Source organism: Pyxicephalus adspersus, chromosome Z (assembly GCF_032062135.1).
Source record: "Pyxicephalus adspersus chromosome Z, UCB_Pads_2.0, whole genome shotgun sequence".
In the NCBI taxonomy this organism is placed as follows: domain Eukaryota; kingdom Metazoa; phylum Chordata; class Amphibia; order Anura; family Pyxicephalidae; genus Pyxicephalus; species Pyxicephalus adspersus.
The window spans coordinates 5867258-5886846 of NC_092871.1; the positions used below are offsets into that span (position 1 = coordinate 5867258).

At 40.2% G+C, this 19589-nt stretch overlaps 1 protein-coding gene across 1 annotated transcript in view; it reads right to left on the reverse strand.

Annotated features, from left to right (window-relative positions):
* Positions 1–1381: 1381 nt before the first annotated feature.
* Positions 1382–19589, reverse strand: part of DIAPH2 (diaphanous related formin 2) — a 659108-nt gene continuing 640900 nt past the window's right edge. The window contains 1 exon segment of the mRNA XM_072430145.1: positions 1382–9935. Within this exon segment, the coding sequence (XP_072286246.1) occupies positions 9871–9935 (65 nt within the window). The 3' untranslated portion in view covers positions 1382–9870.

Sequence of the window (19589 nt, forward strand, 5' to 3'; positions counted from 1 at the left end):
TGCCTTCGTTAGTTGGCCCTTTATTGAAATGATAATTTCACTTTTATGCAGATTAATGGGGGTAAAATGGATAAAGCCGAATGGCAAACACAAAAACTTTTATTTAAGGAAATCCTTCTATAGCCAACAAGGATACAAGCCAACTTCTTTGCACAAAAAGGCCTTTGCAAAATCAAATATTACTGAACAGTGGCATCATCTCTGTGTTTTACCAGGAGGGACCTGGGAGGCCAACCCGCTACAGGGTGTCTGTAGAAACCTATTGAGGGGGGAGGATACAAGACCATCACCCTGCACAATAAGAGAGAGCAGCAGTGACTGGTCTTTATTACAAGAATCTCCTACATGCAGAATCCAAAGGAGAATACACATGGACCTTGTATTTAGATAATTTATTTAATATTCTGGTGTCAAAAGTTGAACGAATTGCCCTCTTTTTAGCAAAACTACCAGTACAGAATGGGCCATTACCATGGCCTATTGTCAGATTTCTTCCAGCTCCATGTCTCCTCTATGAGCCCCTCTCTGGAATCCTATGTCTTGCAATGGATATTATTCAGCTGGACACCAGTAAATAATTCTAAACCCAATCTCTAAAATGTCATCCTATAAAGTGTATAAATGTAATTTCATAAATTGTCTGCAGCTTTCTATAAATATTCTTGAGTAATCTGGACATATCAGCCTTTTTTATGCATTCACTGTTACAGAGGGTAAACCCTTTCACATGTGCCCTCTGCTTAGGGATGGGCAATTGTTTTTGTTCTTTTGTTTCCCCGAAAAGTTGGTTTTCCCCCCCGAATATTTTTGCAAGTAGACACATTTTTTAAATGTGACCTTGGGAAAGTCGCCATTCTAAGTAGATTTTGTTTAATTAAAAAAATGGTTAATTGGAGCTGCAATATTACTAAAGCGTGAAAACTACTAGGGCTTGTTTTATTTGAAATATTTTGCTCTAGTTTTAGTCTATCAGAACAAATGCCTCCATGGATAAAATAGGTTTGATATGGCCCCTTTTAAAATGGAAACTTTCCCAACCACCCTTCTCCAACTACTATGCTGTTAACCGCAGAAACTTTTTTTATTGTGCCGTTGAGGTTCGACTTTTTCTCTAAATTAGTAAAAACAACCGTGAGGTCGAAAGCTACTTTTTGCTTACAGGACCTGCTCTGCAATCCACTGCAACTGTATGTGAATGCATGCACAAAATGATTCCCAGTGGTGGGAACCCAGCTGAGCCTGCGGTAAAATGTTGCGGTCAGCCGTTAGCATGCTAATACTGAAATAATGTTTTTAGGAATATAGTCTCTTATTTTGCTTTTTCTTCAAAAAGTATAAAACTAAATATTTTTATAGCAACCCAATCCAAGAATAACATGGACACGTTCAAAGTTTTTAATTCAAAATGTATTTATGGTCACATGGTACAACAAGAGAGCCAATACATAAAGTCAGGATGCATAGTGTTACATAGTGTTATGCATAGTAAGTGGAAGTATAATTTGTGTAAAAAGCAAAATCATACAACAAACATTCTGTGACTTCCAATCTATAGAACCTGGTACTTAGGAAGTATTTCCCATTTCACTACATACGGCAGCTGAGATGTGATTGGTACTGGGGACAGTGCATGTTTTTTTTTTTTTTTTTTGCTTAAGTTTGTGTGGTTTATTTACAGTTTGTGTGTGGCAGTGTCATAACTGTGCGTCCAGCGGTGCAAAATAATTGGAAAATAAAGAATACGACAATTCTAACACTATACGGTGTATATTTATATCTATATGTACATACAGAGCTCAAAAACAGGCACATTACAGTACCAAGGAAGAATTCTTACAAAAATTACAAATAAATGGAAGTACAACATGGCATGCTGCAGGTGAAACAGGTACAAAAAATATATATATACTTTTATTTCAGGTAATAAAAAATGGAAATAATTGTAAGATCTTGCACTTTAAATGACTTTAAATTGAACTCTGGCACTTCTATGACTTCTTCAGTATTCATTCAGTCAGCCTGTAGGATTAACACTGAAACTTTTTGTTTTTCTGTCCCCTCTGTAATATAACTGATTACCTTTTGATCTTATTAGTAATTCTGGTATTTTTCCACTTTAACACCAAAAACAAGAAGATTGCTTGAAACCACAGCAGTCACCCTATGGACAGTTTTGTCCTAATAGTCATGACATTTTTAGGGCTGATAGAAATTGGCCAGGTTTGGCTTGTTTTGAACGAGTCTTTCTTTACCTTTTTAACACGGGGGAACCACTTAAAATACCTTTGAGATATTCAGTGAACCCCTTCTATAATTACTACCATATATACCCCGATCACAGTTTATTAGCGTGGTGGTCAGTGCGAAGCATTCCTCTTACATTGCTGGCCATTGGGAAGAATGTCACCCTTACAGATAGCCAAAAACATCATTGGTGTCACGTAAACTGACCTGAGAGGGACAAACTGCTTATTGATCATAGAACCCCAGCAAGCTCTGTATGAACCCAAGTTAAGAAACTCTGAACCCCTCAAGTGCATATAATGGTAATTTCCAAGGAAAATAGGCAAGCCATTGTCAAAAAAAAAAAAAAAAAAGTATGGGACCCAGATACAGCCATGAGAAAGTGTACCAATGCAAGAACTTTCTTTTAAATACCCGATCGTAGGCAAAGGGTCTCTTCTTGCATGGAGTTCTTTCCTATATTTAACCAGACCCCCATGTAGACTCTGAACCAAAATTCACTATGTTATTGCTAGTCACAGACTTTACCAACTTTTAATATTGTAAATATTTAAGTAGTAAATGACACTAAAGCCTTTGTATTGTTCCTTTATACACTTGCAGAGTTATGAATTCCCTCTGTACCTGATAGGAAACATTTTTTTCTTGGTTGTAACTTGACCAGTGTAGGCTTCATCTTTATTTTACTTGTTTGGTGCAGGTACAAACACGAGCTGCCACTGAGACTAACCAGTCTGGGCTCATCTCTATATGCAAACCATGACAAGTGAAGTTCTTAACTGTGATTATCCACATTAGAACTTGACAAAGGTGGGATATATTATGCAGCAAGTGCAGAGTTGATGTTTTGGAAGCCTGAACAATGGGCAAGTAATCATGTGAGTTGCATGGATAAGGGCCCAGCTCTGATGACGGGGTGACTGGGTCAGAGTTACATTGCTTAGTACATGCCAAAAGTTGTCCGATGAGGGAAACCAGTTAACTGCTAACAGGGTTCTGTGTGAAGAAGACTTAATAATGTGATGGGGGAATCTAGCATAGTCTGTCTAGTTCTACAGAGGAACTAAAGTAGGATAAATTGTCAAAAAATCTAATGCTGACCATGGGCGAGAGCTTAATGTAGTATATCCCAGTTTGCTATTCATGGGGCTGCTCACCTGCCCACCCTGTGCACTACTGACCATGGAGCAATTGAAGATGGTAGCCTGGTCTGATACACCACAATTTCTTTAAGATCTTGCCAGGCGTGTGTTCATTATTGGTGCCAGATACCTTGACAAGATAGATGGCTTGTCCAGAGCTATTTTGATGAACAAGGGGACCTAAACAATAATATGAAGGTGTTCTTGTTGTTTTGATTGGTCAATGTATTCGCCAAGGTAGGAGATATGGTTAGTAAATTCACAAAACACTGTGTTCGTCTTGTATATGGATGTCTACTTAAGACTTCCCATACAGGTATTCTACCATATGAAAAAATTAGGAAAACCGACAGAAATTTAGAAGGGGAAAAATAAAAAATGTCCACTTCTGATTTAATTAAATAACCACATTTTATTTACTATATACCTTTTACATCACAATCCTCTGCAAATATTCTGATATGAGTCGAAGCTTTTAGATCCCCTAATATTCTATTATGATGGTGCATCACATCATTCAGCTTTTGTTACCCATTACTAATGCTTTAATTTTTACTTCATAGTCTGCTCATTAGGCATTGATGGTTTCACTGTTCAAAAGTGAAATTTGTTTTCCTGCAATTTAAATTTCTTGTATTAGGAATTTGTGTGTTGAGAATTGTCGATAACACATTTGTGATAAATGTATTGCTGTTAACCTTAAAGATCAAAATTGCCCAAATTCCATAAATGTCCACAAAATTGGGTGAAAAATTCAGCTGGCCACAGACAGTTACTTGTAAACTTATTCTGTGTCGATAATATACTGAAGAATACTTATAACTCTCTGATTTTGAAGTAGAATGGTAGATGAATTAAAACTTTTGGCACACATCCCATGGGCTGTAAGATTTTGTTTTTGACTGTAACATAAAAAATTGAAGAAAGCACCGGTGTGGTTTAGCACAAAAGGCAGAGAGAGTGTTGGTTCTCTTTCCAGTGGTGAACAGTTAAACGAGCAACCTAGAATAATCTGAAATACAGGTGCATACCCATTTCCTAAAATCAAAGGACCATTTTGTTAACTTGTTGAGCATCTGGGACCAAACACGTGGCAGCTGTGAACTATAAAAAATGTTTTGGATCTTTTTTGCCAATTTGTTGGTTGATTACCTCCTTGTTGCTTGACACAAAAGGGCAATTTTAAGTCAGCTGCAACCCTTTCAAAGCTATTTTGATTGCAAAAGGACAAAATTAGAGAATGCATAGTTTATCTGTTTATCTTGTGTTAGTGGTAGGTTGCCTTGATTCTTTTTGAGTTGGAAGCTAAAAAGTTGGCAAGGAGGAAAGGCAGGGGCTGGATTGTGAATGAACCAATGGCCTTTTTGGGGTTAGGTAATGAACTAATGTGAAAATATGAAGATTTTCTGCACCTAGAAGAATCAGTTTATGGTGAGACCATTCTATACTGGAAGAGAGGAATAGACCACTACCAAATCATGTTATCCCCTCCTTTAGTTACTTCTATACCCCTACAAAAAGCAATAGAGACTCTCTAAAATACCAGTTTTAATTTACAGATCCTGGTTTGGAATTTTCACAACACAACTCTTCCCTGTTACAACCAACAAACCAATGTTCTGTTTCAACCAACTAAACATATTTCAGGAGCATCAAAAATGTAAAAAGTCCTACATTGGTTTTTCTTTTCCTAGGTAGAAGAGCCCATTCCCTACCAACATGATACTGAAGTACCTTGCTCTTTATGTGAAAGCAGTGGTCTATCAGCAGGGGTCAGAACTCCTCCTGTTAAACTCAGGTGTCAGAACATCAGCAGAGGGGAAAATGCTTCTTAACAGCATGCTAGCAGAGGACTGGCTCTTCTACTCAGGTTGTGGTTTCTTTCTAAGAACAGAAAACTGTAAGAGCTTGCACAGCATTTGTCTTTAAAGCACTTGAAATATATTGATTTAATGATTTAAAGCAGTACTTCTCAACCAAGGTTCTTTGGAACCCTGAGGCTCTTTCAGAGGGTGCTAGGGGGTTCCTTGTGCAATTAGCAATTCGTGGCTCTTCATTAATCTTTTTGGCTATCCGTAAGGGTGACATTCTTCCCAATGACCACCATGCTAATGCACTGTGAGCTGTGGATATATTAAATAAAGCCGGGGTTCCATGCAGATCTGAAAGTAATTTCAAATGTTCCCCTATGTTAAAGAGTTCAAGTAAGGCTGATTTAAAGTGAAGTTTCAGTTGGGTTCTAATGGCATGCAATGGCTATTTTGGAGTTCCTTGACTTTTAATTCCCATAGCTTGGCTGTCCATGAGAGTTGTTGGCCAATGTAGGACAACGTAGTTCTGAAGTTAACTGACATCTATTAAAGCCATCATTTAGCTTCGCCCTAATGATGGGCAGAGCTTTTGAAACCGCTAATTGACCATTGCTCAGCATGGGGCAGGAATAGCTTGCAAGAAGCCTTTCGTCATAAACAACTCTAGTGTATCTGGATCAACAAATGTATCTACATCTACCTTTCAGAAATTTCTAGGAGTTATTTGCTATCTATATCTACAATACAAACCAGTTACCCGTAAAACTATTAACTTAAGTTCATCCCCAAACCTATAGCATGCAAGTACATGAGTTAATTGCAGCATAAGAGGAAAAGGAGATAATGCTATTCCTTAAAAGGGAGAATCAAATAAAATGTGTTTTATAATACCAATATAAATTCAATTATCTTCTAAAATCTTACATAAACATCGCAATAATATAAGCAATCATATTCTAAAAATAATCTTGTAAAAAGCACATTATCGTGAGTGTAGAATTAAAAAATACCATATTTTTTTTACTTCAAAATCAAACACCAGTAAAAATGTTTCTTTCATTTGTGATAATAATTGGTTAGCTTTGGTTGTGCAAAGTGCTGGAGAGAATATATTCTGCTGTGATATTTGTAAATGGTGTAATTACATTGAGAGCTGATTAAAGGATAACTCCACTTTGGTAGTATCCTGGCCGTGAGATAATTAATGTTTGTGCTGGTAGTGGAACATCTTGTTTCATGTGATTTTCATGGGCTTTTGAAATCTGGACTTTTGCACAATGGGGAGTTTTGCTGGTGAGCTGTTTGTCTGGGTACAGTTATCAGTCAATGGAATTTGTCATAGTAATGGTGTTGCTTCTATCCAAACATTCTTTTGTTCAATGTAGCTAGGGATAATTTTAACATTTTCATGCACTTCAATGACCATGTGTGTACACATTCAGGCACGGTATCCTACATTTTGACCATGAATGTATACACACTCACTCTCTTTTGTGGGTATGGTAATATTTGCTGATGTTACTCTGCAACAAAATGTCCATTTACTATAAGTAATGTTATGTGTTATTGTATATTAGGAAATACCCCCCCATACAATGGTGCACCTGTACAAACTACAAAGCTCTCCATTCCCTCAAACGTTCGCCTAGTGGGAATCAATCAATTAAAACACATAAACCTTTACTTATTCCCTGGTTTATAAAGCCCATAGTGTGGTTTTGATGGGTCAATATTTTGGCATTTTGGTAGCATCATCAAGCTTGGATTTTTTTAGGTACCCTGTCCACTTTAATACTTTCTTTATGTTTCAGGTAATATATTTTGCACCTCTTGTCAGTTTATATTTTTTTAGGCATTCGTGAAAGATCTAAAATAATATTTGACCCAGGTGGCCAAATTCTACAGGTTTGCACATTACAAATACCATTTTTTACAATGAAAGTAGGCATATGCATAATATTCAATCTCCTGTATACTCAACCTCAATAATTCTGACATAACAATGGTGTAGCCAGTCTGCTTTTTCAGAAATATTAAAATGAGGACTTGCATTGGTCATTGGTAAACAAATTTTACAACATTTTCCTTTTTATTATTATTATTATAAATCATTTATGGCAGCGTTTTACTATTTTGAGGTCTTTCCAAAGATGGGTTCTTGTAACCTTTAGCAAGCAATCTCTTACACTCACGTCCAAGATATATTTTTTTTAAATACTAGGATAAGGAAAGATTTAAATACATAACTACATTGTATCTAATACTACTATGATTGATTAAAACGCTGTTTTGGACTCTGTTTCCATTGTTGAGGTGTTCTTATTTCATCCTCCACATTTGGATTGCTTGTCAAGAACAGCCTAACCCAATGTTTCTTAACCTTTTACCAGGGGCAACCTTTAAAATATCTTGATAGCCAAAAAAATCATCTTTGTCGGCAAAACTGACCTGAGAGGTACAAACCGCTCATTGCTCAAGGAACCCCTAGAAACCCCATGGAGGTACCCTGGTTAAGAAACACTGGGCTAACCAAATCAGGTGAGATCTTTAAACTAAATGTTGTCTTTGATAACAAAATCCATTTTGATTCCATCTGATTTATTAAAGCTCTCCAAGGCTGGAGAGGATGCACTGTATTCAGTGAAGCTGGGTGATCCAGCAAACTTGGAATGGATCTGTTTCAGAAATGAAACCGTTTGCTAACAAATAGCAAATGACTTTGATCACCCAGCTTAACTAATGGAAGTGTACCCTTTCCAGCCTTGGAGAGCTTTAATAAATCAGGACTAATATTCCTATTGTTTATAGCAACCAATGTAGCCCTTTTTCTCATAATGGTCGAACAGCAGAAGAACCGGCCAAGTCAAGACTTTGTTTGGTAGCACAGACCAATCTTCTCTCAAATACACCTAATCATAATCAGCATTGCAGTGTCATGGTTAGCGAGTTAGGTTAAAGATCCATTTCTACAACTACGATGGGATATTAAATAAAAATAGTATAAACTTTAAGTAGCACTTAATCTGCACAATAAAAACGCTAGTGTGACCGAGGTGAGAGGCCCTCTGATGTGTGCAATATCTGCGTAGACAAGAACATAAAATAGGCAAGTTTGCACTGCTGTATATAAGTAACAGTGCCGTAAGTTTACCATAAAATCTTTTTTTTTTTTTTTACATGAATATAACTCTATGTATAAATTCTTAGCTACATTCCTGCACATAGGCAATTTCAGTATGGAAAGGAGAACTCCAGGGAATGGTTCTGTAATAAGTTTGGATGTGTTGTATGCAGTAGCTCCAAAGCATCCAACACTGAGAAGATTGTGGTTGGACAAAATAATGAAAAGCCGTAAAAGTAGGGGACTCTTCTATAAAGCTTGCAGCATGGTTTGGTTTTCTTAGACTGGGTCACAGTAGCAAATCCGGTTCTGCAATAATTCTTGAGGCTTAATGTTCTAAATTGCACCCAATGTTTTTCTTATGCCTAAAGTGGACATTTTTCACTGCTTAGGCAAAGCTGCTTTGAGGAGTCCCCTGATCTATCATATGATATTGTACCTGTGTTTTGAGCACCATTTAGCTTCTTTGGAAGTTGTTTTACTGAATGGCCCTATCAAAGCATGTCACTGATGTACAAGCCTATCTAATAAAAAGTCTTGCTAATTCATAAGTGTAACCGATCAGAATTCACTCAGGGGCATCAGTTGGGTGCATAGTGGATTCTGATAGGTCACTATAAATAACTGCCCTGGTAGACAATCTGTTGCTTTGCCCATGGAGGGGGGCGGAGAGATAGTATTACTCCAAATGCCAATCTCAACCCCCTTTCACCAACACTACCACCCTAGTTCGACATTATTTTTCCCTTCTGTCGTCTTCTGGGCTAAAGCTTGCACCATTACCTAGGACTTTCAGGTATGAGGAAAAACAAGGTGAGCATAAGAGGATCTTTGCAGAAACTCTATCACTTTGCCTGGTCTTCTAGCACTTGGCTTCAGTATTGGTTAAAGCTGTTAGGTATTTTACAGCACCTTTTATCATTGAGTGTTTGCATTATTTGGTCCTCCTCCACTTATTAGCTATGACAATATAATAAACCTATATCTCCAGCCCCATAACAACAGATTTCACTTTAGAGCTGCTACCATATAAAATATGAAATCTGACCAGTTGTTAAACACACGTGACATCAACTTATGGGAACTGACTTTAAAACGTCAGTGCAGGAACTTCTGGAGCTTCCATTAAAAATTCCTAAGTAAATTTACAATAGCCTAATACTATATGAGTGTACCAGCCATATCCTTACTGGAGTTCCCCTTTAAAGCAGGCACTGGAGATAGCAGCCCAAAGCCCCTGAGGATCCAAAAACCACAGCTGTCCTAGTGGGACTTGTGATGCCCCAGGGACCAAGTTCTGCTCTTCACCTTATATAACCACACTTTCTAACACTGTTTACAAGTTTTTTTTTTTTTGTTTTTTTTTCCTTTAACTTATATCATTTGACACAACGCAAGACGCAGCGTCCCTTGAGTTTTCAAACAAACGAAAAGTCGCCTCTTCTCTTTTGCCAAGTTTTTTTTTTTCCGGTGTGAGTAACGGTACTCTGCCCAGTCGTTGATTTTCTTGTGTTCTGCCGAGCGGGCGCAGTGCCAAACTCTTTGTCGGCAATCATGTAGCAAGCGGTCTGCCGTATTGCCTCGAACGGGACCTCTCCAGAGCAGGCAGACGGTTATCTGAAATATATAAAAAGAAGAGACGGTGTTAGTTAACGGGGGAGAAAAAGCAGAGTCTTTTTGTCAACAGATCTTGTAAAACTATTTGAGATGATATGTAAATAGATTTCTGGAAGGCAAAAACTGCATGGCGTGCCGTGTTGGGTTCAGGGGGTCCCCAATCAGCGATAAATGACTTTCCAGATCACAAGGGGACAGGCGATAAAAGCCGCTAAGGAAAGAGCTAATACATCTCCACCGGAGATGGCGGAACACAAAACAAACGCAAGGTAACGGCATCACTGCGCAGTTTTGACACTTCAGATGCCTCTAAAATGTGAGGACAGACAGCAGAGAAAAAATACGCAAAAGACAGAAAACTTAATGGGAAGAGAAAGATATAACCTTGATAATCCTGTAACTTTAATGTCATTTAAACTACTTGGAAAAAAAATAGCAGTAACTTCATGGGACACTTTATAATGGGGTCACGTACAATACAATAAAAAACCACGGATAAGCAAATATGAGTTTTTATCTCCTTAAATTGTTGAAATTTTGCCATTTTGGTAAAATGCATTGCAAGTCAATGAGGAAGGCACAATTTTTGTTTCAGGTGCCTTTTAATGTAGCCTTGCACCTATAGAAAGGCTATACAATAAACTATACCCAGAAAAGGAGAACCAAGCACACTTTAGTATTGCACTCAAATACCGCTCTGATCCTTAAAACTTACAGAGGCCACATGGAGCACTGATGGAACTCTCCAGTCCGCAACCAAATAAAACCTAAACCATTTATGCATCTAGGCCGTGCTTCCAAACCGATACAATAATGGCTGTATTTACCGAAAATCTTTCATTAAAAATAGATTGTCCTCCTCTGCGACCAGTCTGATTAATTTAACTTCATCTGCAATGCAAAAGAAGTTCTGCAAGCATCAGAATATTCCCTAAATAATATTTTATGGTCACCTAAGTTCAAAATACGTCTGCTACTTTTTTTGGACAACTGAAATTGGAAGCTGCAAATGCTTTAGCTGCAATGTGCATCAGTGGATTTTGTTGGATTGCTATAAATTTGTAGTCACCGATTCAGGTGTTACACCATGTACTTGCCTTGTGACTTTTAAGCTGAAAAAAAGGAGGCTCTCGGTGAACCTCAATTTGCCTCCAGCATGGCGTTTGGTTACAGACAAGGGAGTAATACCAGCGTGAAATATATATCATTTTTTTCTTTTGATAAATAGACAGCTCTTTAAATACAATTTGTCCTCGAAAAATATTTGTTTCTGAATTTCAAAGGACTAAAAATTGTAAAGTAAATGGGGATGTTTTTGTATTGTGGGATGAATCGTTCACAATAGTAAAACTGTCATTGAAGTTAAGGTAAACCAAAAATCTCGTAATGGATAACAGGAAGGCTTCGGGAAGTAAATAGGAGATAGCCTTGCCCCCGCTGTCCTGTTTTTATATGCAAATATATCGCATTGAAAAGCTTTTGTATGATTTCAGCACAGCAATACACATGTTCTAAAGACCGTGACTCCGGGGAAACTTTATTAGGTACGCCTGGTTATTAGAAATGGTCAGGAATAAATAAAACCTGGACAAGGGGTTTTGTGGCTGTTCGGAGAATGGAGAAAAGTGTCATCAAAATAATGTTGGCCGTGAAAATATTTTTATACATGAAAAACAACATGTAACGTGTAAAAGTTCTTCCTCCCAACGTTGTCCTTAAAGGGCCTCGCGTTCTTAATTTCTATGTAAAGTAAAAGGGAATGTGTAATACAGGAATTTATTTATTTCCAGTGATCCGTTTTTTTTCTTAAACACTATCTCTCCATTCTATCATGGAGGAACCCTTGAAATAACGATTAGGATCTTCAGAGAACCCCTGTTATTTGGGTAAAGCAAAATGATGGCTTTTAGGCTGGGTCTACACAGATGTCTTTAAAATGCATGTAAACGTTCCTATTGCGTTTTTATGAGCTTTTATGCACTTTTATGCACGTTTAATTGTGTTTTAAAGCTTGCCTATAAAATGCTGGAAAACGCCTTTGCCGCATTTTCCTACATTTTTACCACGTTTTCAACTAACTTGATTTAAAGTACTTAAAAATGTGGGAAAACGTCCCACTGAAATCAATGGAAACGTTTACCCGAATTTTTGGGCATTTTCCTGCTTTAACCAAGCGTTTTTTGCAAGCAACATTTAAGATAAAGCTCATAAAGGTGCCTCAAGGAAAAGTCCTGGTATAGATTAGCCCATTGGAATGCTTGGGGATTTCAAACATGGGCTTTAAAATGCTGGGGAAAACATCCGTGTAGACCAAGCCTTATAAACACATCCTGGTTAACTTCAGAACTACGTTGTCCTACATTAGCCAACAACTCTCATGGACAGCCCAACCATAGCAATCAAAAGTCAAGGAGCTCCAATGCCAAAAATAGCCACTGCATGCCAGTAAAACCCATCTGAACTTTCACTTTAAATCGGCCTTATTCAACCTTTTTAACATTGGGGAACTCTCAAAATAACTTATAGGTCTTTAAGGAACCCCTTCTATAATTACTATATCCACAGCTCACATTACATTAGTGTGGTGGTAAGTATGTGTAGAATGCCTCTTACATTGCTTGCCATTGCGAAGAATGTCACCATGACTGATACCCATAAAGAGCATTGGTGTCACTTAAACTCACCTGAGGGGTGGAAATTGCTCATGGAACCCCTCTCTGGAACAATCTCTGGGGGAACCCTGGTTGAGAAACAATAAATGCCCCTTTGGGCATCTATTCCCTGAACGCTGGTCCATTGATGGTACAATTGAAGTAAAACTCAGGACAATGCAGATAATGGTTGGTGGGATGAGTTGGAGGTGCTGTGAGTGGTTTATGAGAAAATAAAGAGTCCCAAGTGCTGATGCAAGCAACAGGAGGATAGGCATGCAGACCTAGGACCATCCATGGTTGTTGGAACCAAAAATTGGAAGGAATAGGTCAAGGGACAGTCAGGCTGCAGATGAAAGAATTATATGATGGGTGGGCTCTATCTGATTTGTTGCAGCTTTTAATGCACAGTGTGAGAAGTTCAGTGTACAGTGAAATCAGAGTGGTTTCAGTCCAGGAGAGGGGCCATTACAACCTAAGGAAAGGCTGGAGGTCATCCAATAAAACATTTATGAAAGGGTTAAAACTTAAACCAGGTTTCCCTAAGAAGTTATTCCATGGTAGATGAATGGCCCTCTCCTGTTTTGGTGACAATCCTAAATTGTTGGATTACTTTGTATTGACAATGGTCACAAGGACAACAAGAATTAATCTTCCTAATGGGGACACAAAAAAATAAAACTCTAATGGCGGATCTAACCCACCACCAAAAGGATTTAGTGCCATTCAGACCCATTGATAACCATAGCACTTTTCAATAAACTCAACCATGGTCCCAAGGGAAGTCAATGGAAGCAATTAGGAAGAATGAAATCTGTTTGGACGAATGGAAGCGGTTGGAAACGATGCTGTGCATGCATCTGCAGTGGATCACGGGGCGGTTTTAGAAAACAATACGTTAGTTTTGATTGCATGGTTGAATTTCCTTCCCGGGAAGAATTTTCACCACACTCATGCACAAGCCATTCTTGTCATGTAGTTTACCACTCTTTGGCACTTGGGCAGCAGTTTGATATGCATCCAGGAGCAACCAACTGCATGGTTTACCACTGTGGGTAAAAAAAGGGGCTTTACTTTCACATTATCACGTTATAAGAAAATGTACTGAAAAAATTTGTTAACCACCATCATGCAGCACTACAGACTCTAATCTGCACTGACACATGGCTCCATATTTTCAGGTGGTAATTAAACAGGCAAAAACGGACAGCTCCATGAGCAGCAGATGATAGAAGGGCTGTAAATGAAGCGCCCCCAGTGGTTAATTAGATCTTGTCCAGGTTTTCCAGTGACCGCCCTGTGGCACAAGTGCAAAGTCCCTGATGCCACTGGGGGGGTTAATTTTGCAACCAATAAGGCACCCCAGCACAATTTGCGCAGCATCCTTTGTCTACCTTTCTCTCTTTCCCCTTAACGCCTTAAATTCCCTCGCCTTTAATTATGAAACTTTTCCTGCAAAGTGTCTGTATGAGTCACGGCGGTTACTATAAATAATTAGAATATAAAAGCTGATGAATTGGCACGGAGCTCTTACATTAAGTACATCGGCATTAATGTCTTGTTAATAAAAGAACAACCTGTGCTTGATGGAGGGGGAACGCAAAATAAGAGAGAAAATGCTGCAGACAGGTGTAGACGGAAGACGTCGCGTTCCACAATGAGCTCTGATTAGTGTCGGAATAAAGTAAACCCCATACACATTCTCAGCGTATAGACGAGGGGGAGAAAGATTTTATTTTATCGAGTTTTCATCTTTTAGATAAAGAAATGTACAGGATCTTGTGATATCCCCACCCTAACCCCACATAGCCCTATCTGTGTTCTCCCCGGCCCCTATTAGCTGGGTGCACCACCTGGCACTTTCAATGACTACCCTGCTGTTTTTGGGGGGTTACTGAGAAGTTGGGTCACAATATGGGGGTCACCACCCGCCTACAGCTAATTCCCACCCAGCTTAACATAACTCTGGGTAGAATACTGCGTGTGTATGTGGTGGCCCTCCAAGGTATTGAAGTGTTTCCAGTGCTGAGTATTACTACAATATAAAAAGATTTGATACAATCACGCACTCTCAGCCTTGTGATTAGAGATGGGTCACTGTGCCCAGGTTCAGTTCACGAAGGGTGCGGCACAGGGCCCTGGGGGTCAGGATGAACCCTATTGAAGTCTTTGGAAGTCTACACACGGTTGGTTTTACGTATGTGTAGCCAACCTATGCATTAGTTTTCTCTGCTTAGCTGCTGAAGGGCTTCTTTTTTTACTATCTTTGTGTTTTAGCTTTATACTTGGCTGACAAGTCCCCTATAGGCATAGTGCAGGTGACAGGTTCTCTTTAGACAACAGGTTGTCCAGCGGGCTCCTAACATCACCCCTGTGCTGTGTTTGAGCTGATCGAACATCGAAAACACTGCCTGGGTTTGGCCTCTTTGAACCCAAGGGCACTCAAAGCGGAGAACCTCTGGGTTTAAAAATCTAGTATTGAGTTGGAAGGTTTTGGCACTTCTGGGCTCCTCCTACTGCTCTTGGACTACCAATCAGCATTGCCCCTCTCTTACATGCCCCGCCTCCAGCCAATTTTCCTGCAAACCAGTCCTTAAATTTCAGAATTCCAATAAGTGATTTAAAAAATAATTTTCCTATTTATGGTAAAATATAAACCGAAAAACACATTTTTTTTTTTTGGCTTGTGGCATGTTCCTATCTGCACCTTCCCCCTCCCCATTTTGCTGTCAATACCATATCCGGTGGCTTTGCAGTTAACTTTAAGTTAAATTAGTAAAAAAATTTACCAAAAATTAAGCTTTATTTTCTCAAAAATGTCTCCACTCATGGAAATAGGATTTTTGCAGGGAAATCAACTTCTCAGAATTTGTCTGTCCATTGCAACTCTGCAGGTTCCTGGCTGTAAAGTGAACCTGTCATGAATTTCAGCTGTAGCCCCTAATGGAAGCAACTACATCCCCGCACAATCAGCCCCTCAATAACGGATTACGATGGAGCTTTTGTGAATCATTCTCTTTTCGGAGTTCCTATAAAGGGTGAATGGGAAGTTGCTCAACGTGTTGATTGTTTATCAGAAGGCGGCCAGTGGCGAGGCAACGATGATGAAACTTGGGCTGGGTGTTCCGTCAGGGCCCAAAAGACGCAATCTTCTCCAATAACTCGCTCCCTGGGGAGGTTATTGAAGCCTAACGAAGGACGAGCAGACAGCGCACTCAGGTTGTCATTAACTCACTTAGCAGGTGGGTGAGCCCAAACCAGCCATGAATTAAGGCCGCCCAGGAAAGGGTTAAATCCTGGCCTGCAGAGTGCGTGCAGATGAATAATGAATGGCGGAATGGATCCGGTAACGTGGAACCTGATAGCTCAGGAGGGGAAAGCAGAGACAGGTGAGGGCGCAGGATTAAAGCCACACTGCCACCTAGCCACCGACCGCTTACCTGGCAGCTGCTGCAAAGTCCCCGATCGTCTGCAAAGCCAAACACCAGCAGTGTGAATGTGCTGCCAGTGTTTGGGTGAATGATTCCAGGGCACCTGAGCAGGAATGGGCAATTTTCCTAATTGTTTTTGCTGATTCTACCAACCAATTTTGATAAGAAGATCAGATTTCTTTAAAGCAGACAAGAAATAGATGCATCCCTACTCCACACCTGTCGTTTGGCAATTATGCAAAAACGGTGTTTTTTGCTGTTATGTTTTTTTGCTTTATTTTTTTCCTCTTGTGCCTGCATGCTGTAAAGAAAGACCTGTCTGTGGGGAAACAGTGGTTTCTCTGCAGAGGTCTGATTAGAAGCTCTCCAATCAGCAGCATTGCAATTGCAAAGCTATAGGTCTAACCCTATAGGGGGCGTCAGACCTCTGCAACTCTATATCAATTACAAAGTGCAAACTGCCTGGTAATTGGAGAATTCTAACTCCATATGGGAGCATGTTAAAACTCTGCAGAGAGACCACTGCTTCCCCATAGAAAGCGCAAAAGAGATGTTACTTTACTCTTCTTTTAGCTGCTTATGTTTGCTGAAATAAATAAAGGGCCTGTGCTTGTAGAAAAGCCAGTTGCAATGTATATAATCTTGATGGCTGTCATCCCTGCCCAGGATTTTACTTCCCCTGATATATTTATCATAGAACCCAGTTTGTATGATATTTTTTTACTTGCTACAAGCATGTTATTTCCTATGCAGGAAAATGTATAGACTGAAGGGCAGAAATAGGAGCCAATCAGGTTTCAGGAAGAATCAGTTTTAGTATAAACTGATCTACACAAAACTCTGTATTGTAGCACATTATATAATAAGCTATTAAACAATGGCATTGAAATTTTACAAAGCACCTGACAGGTGAGATGGGAAAGGTGGCGATTTTTAAAGACTTGGCCATGTTGTGTTCACAAGTCTGTTGTTGTTGGATAGGTTGCAGCGTTCGCCTGTCAACAGGAATGCAATCAGGTGAGAGATTGCAGCGGGGGAGCGGCTGTGTATGAGTCTCTCCTGTCACCGCAGATCCCCCCCATTCTATTCCTTTCCTGCGTTCTGTGCCGGGGAAATCTCAGCTCTGATCTCATTCCTTCCAATCCATCACATATCATTCACAATGGTCCATGGGGGGCTCCCTATTCAGGCTGCCTGAAAATTTAAGGAGAAACTCCAACCTGATGCTGTAAATCTGAAATGCATTCAATATAATGGAGCTGTATATAGATCATGGGTTAGTAAATGGGAAGTGATCATGGTCACATTGGTAAAGAAGCCAGCATGCTGCAAGGGAAGACATTCTCTGCAGAGTTGGTAAGCCAAAGCTCACACTTTATGTCGATTGGAGAGATTTAGCTGTGATTCTGACCTTTGCAGTAAGGCTGCTGCTTCCACTTAAGGAGGAAAACTCCTCTCTTGAGCATGGTATTAGGGTATGAATCATTTTGAGCTATTTAATATTATTATTAAACAGTATTTATATAGCGCCAACATAGTATGCAGCGCTGCACATTAAACAGGGGTTGCAAATGACAGAGAAACAATTGGAAGCTCTCCAAAGCTGGAGAGGATACACTTTTATAAGGGATGTTGGGTGATCCAGCAAACTTGGAATGGATGTGGTCCAGGATTAAAAACAATTTTTTGCAAAGGGCAAATGACCTTGAACAAATCCATTCCAGGTTTGCTGGATCACCCAGCTTCACTGATGAAAGTGTAGCCGCTCTAGCCTTGAAGAGCTTTAAAAAAGTTAAGCCCAATGAAACATGAGGACCCGGCCCAGAAGAGAATGCCAAGCCTCCATCACTTGATGCTTCTGCATATTCTGCCTAATGTGGGCACTTCCTATTGGCTCTTGGCAGTGAGGTCCTCCTCCAAATGGACCAGAAGATGACATTAATAAGCAAGGGACCTGATTGGTGGATGTAGGTGACCATGGGTCTGATTTATTAAAGCTCTCCAAGACTGCAGAAGACTATCATGGGAGAACCTGAGTGATCCAGCAAACCTAGAATGGATCTGGTCCGAGATTTAAAAATTTGCCAATTCATAGAAAATGATTTGTAAGAAATACATTGCAGGTTTGCTAGGTGACCCAGGTTTACCTTCATCAGCCTTTGGGAGCTTTATAAAATCAGGCCCTATGTATTCCATATTGGATCCTGCAGATTGGGTTGGGGGTACTGGGGTAGGGAGAGTTTCTTTTACCAAATGTAATACAGCCAGGCTCCTAAAATACCTCTACCTCCCCATTGGAGATACTTAAATGCTACTTCCGTTTAGGGTTTGGGTTAACTGCTTTTCATTTGCATTCTTCTCTCTCCAGGCAAGTGGATGGGAATGAGGAAACCAGTGCAATGCACCTGCATTGAATTCTGAATAATCTCAAACCGATATCAAAGTGCATTGCATGAGCTCATCAATACAAGTTCTCATAGACAGTGGGAACAATGGCTCATGGTGGCTGATACTTTGCTATCTTCCATACAGCCGCAACCAGTATGCTGCCTCTTTATGTGGTTCCACATTTGACAGTGAATGGTACTCAACTACTCACTAGCGCCCCTATTCATTCCTTAGCGGCAGCCACAGCAGAGATTCTACATGCAGCATCTTACTTATGGGCCCAGGCACAAGAAAACCGTAACTGCACCTCCAACCACATCATCGAATGGAACTCGGCCCTAAATGACTGCAGCTATGTAGCAATCTCATAGATGTAATGTCACATTGTTTCCACACTTCCCACCAACAACTAGAACACTGCAATATGCCGGACATAAAACAAGATTGTTTAATAAATTAACAAAGCTGAGCATAAATGGGTCTATATACACTGCCTTGCCCAAAAAGAGGTATCCAAGCCTGTGGAAGTAGATTTATGATCAGGAGGTGCCTTTGGGGGCAGTGTTATGATCTGGAGGTGCCTGTGGGGACAATGTTATGATCAGGAGGTGCCTGCGGGGCCAGTGTTATGATCTGGAGGTGCCTGCGGGGGCAGTGTTATGATCTGGGGTGCTTGTGGAAGTGGAATTATGATCTGGAGGCACCTGCAGGGGCAGTGTTATGAGCTGGAGGTGCCTTTGGGGGCAGTGTTATGAGCTGGAGGCGCCTGCGGGGGTAGTGTTATGAGCTGGAGGCGCCTGCGGGGGCAGTGTTATGAGCTGGAGGCGCCTGCGGGGGCAGTGTTATGAGCTGGAGGCGCCTGCGGGGGCAGTGTTATGAGCTGGAGGCGCCTGCAGAGGCAGTGTTATGATCTGGGGTGCCTGCGGCGGCAGTGTTATGGTCTGGAGCCGCCTGCGGTGTTATGATCTGGAAGCACCTGCGGGGGCAGTGTTATGATCTGGAGGCGCCTGCGGGGGCAGTGTTATGATCTGGAGGCGCCTGCGGGGGCAGTCTTATGATCTGGAGGTGCCTGGGGGGGGCAGTGTTATGATCTGGGGTTGCAATAGTTGGTCAGACCTGGTTTCAACAACATTATATACCCAAACAAATGAAGTCAGCTGATTCCCTGAATATACAGAATATAA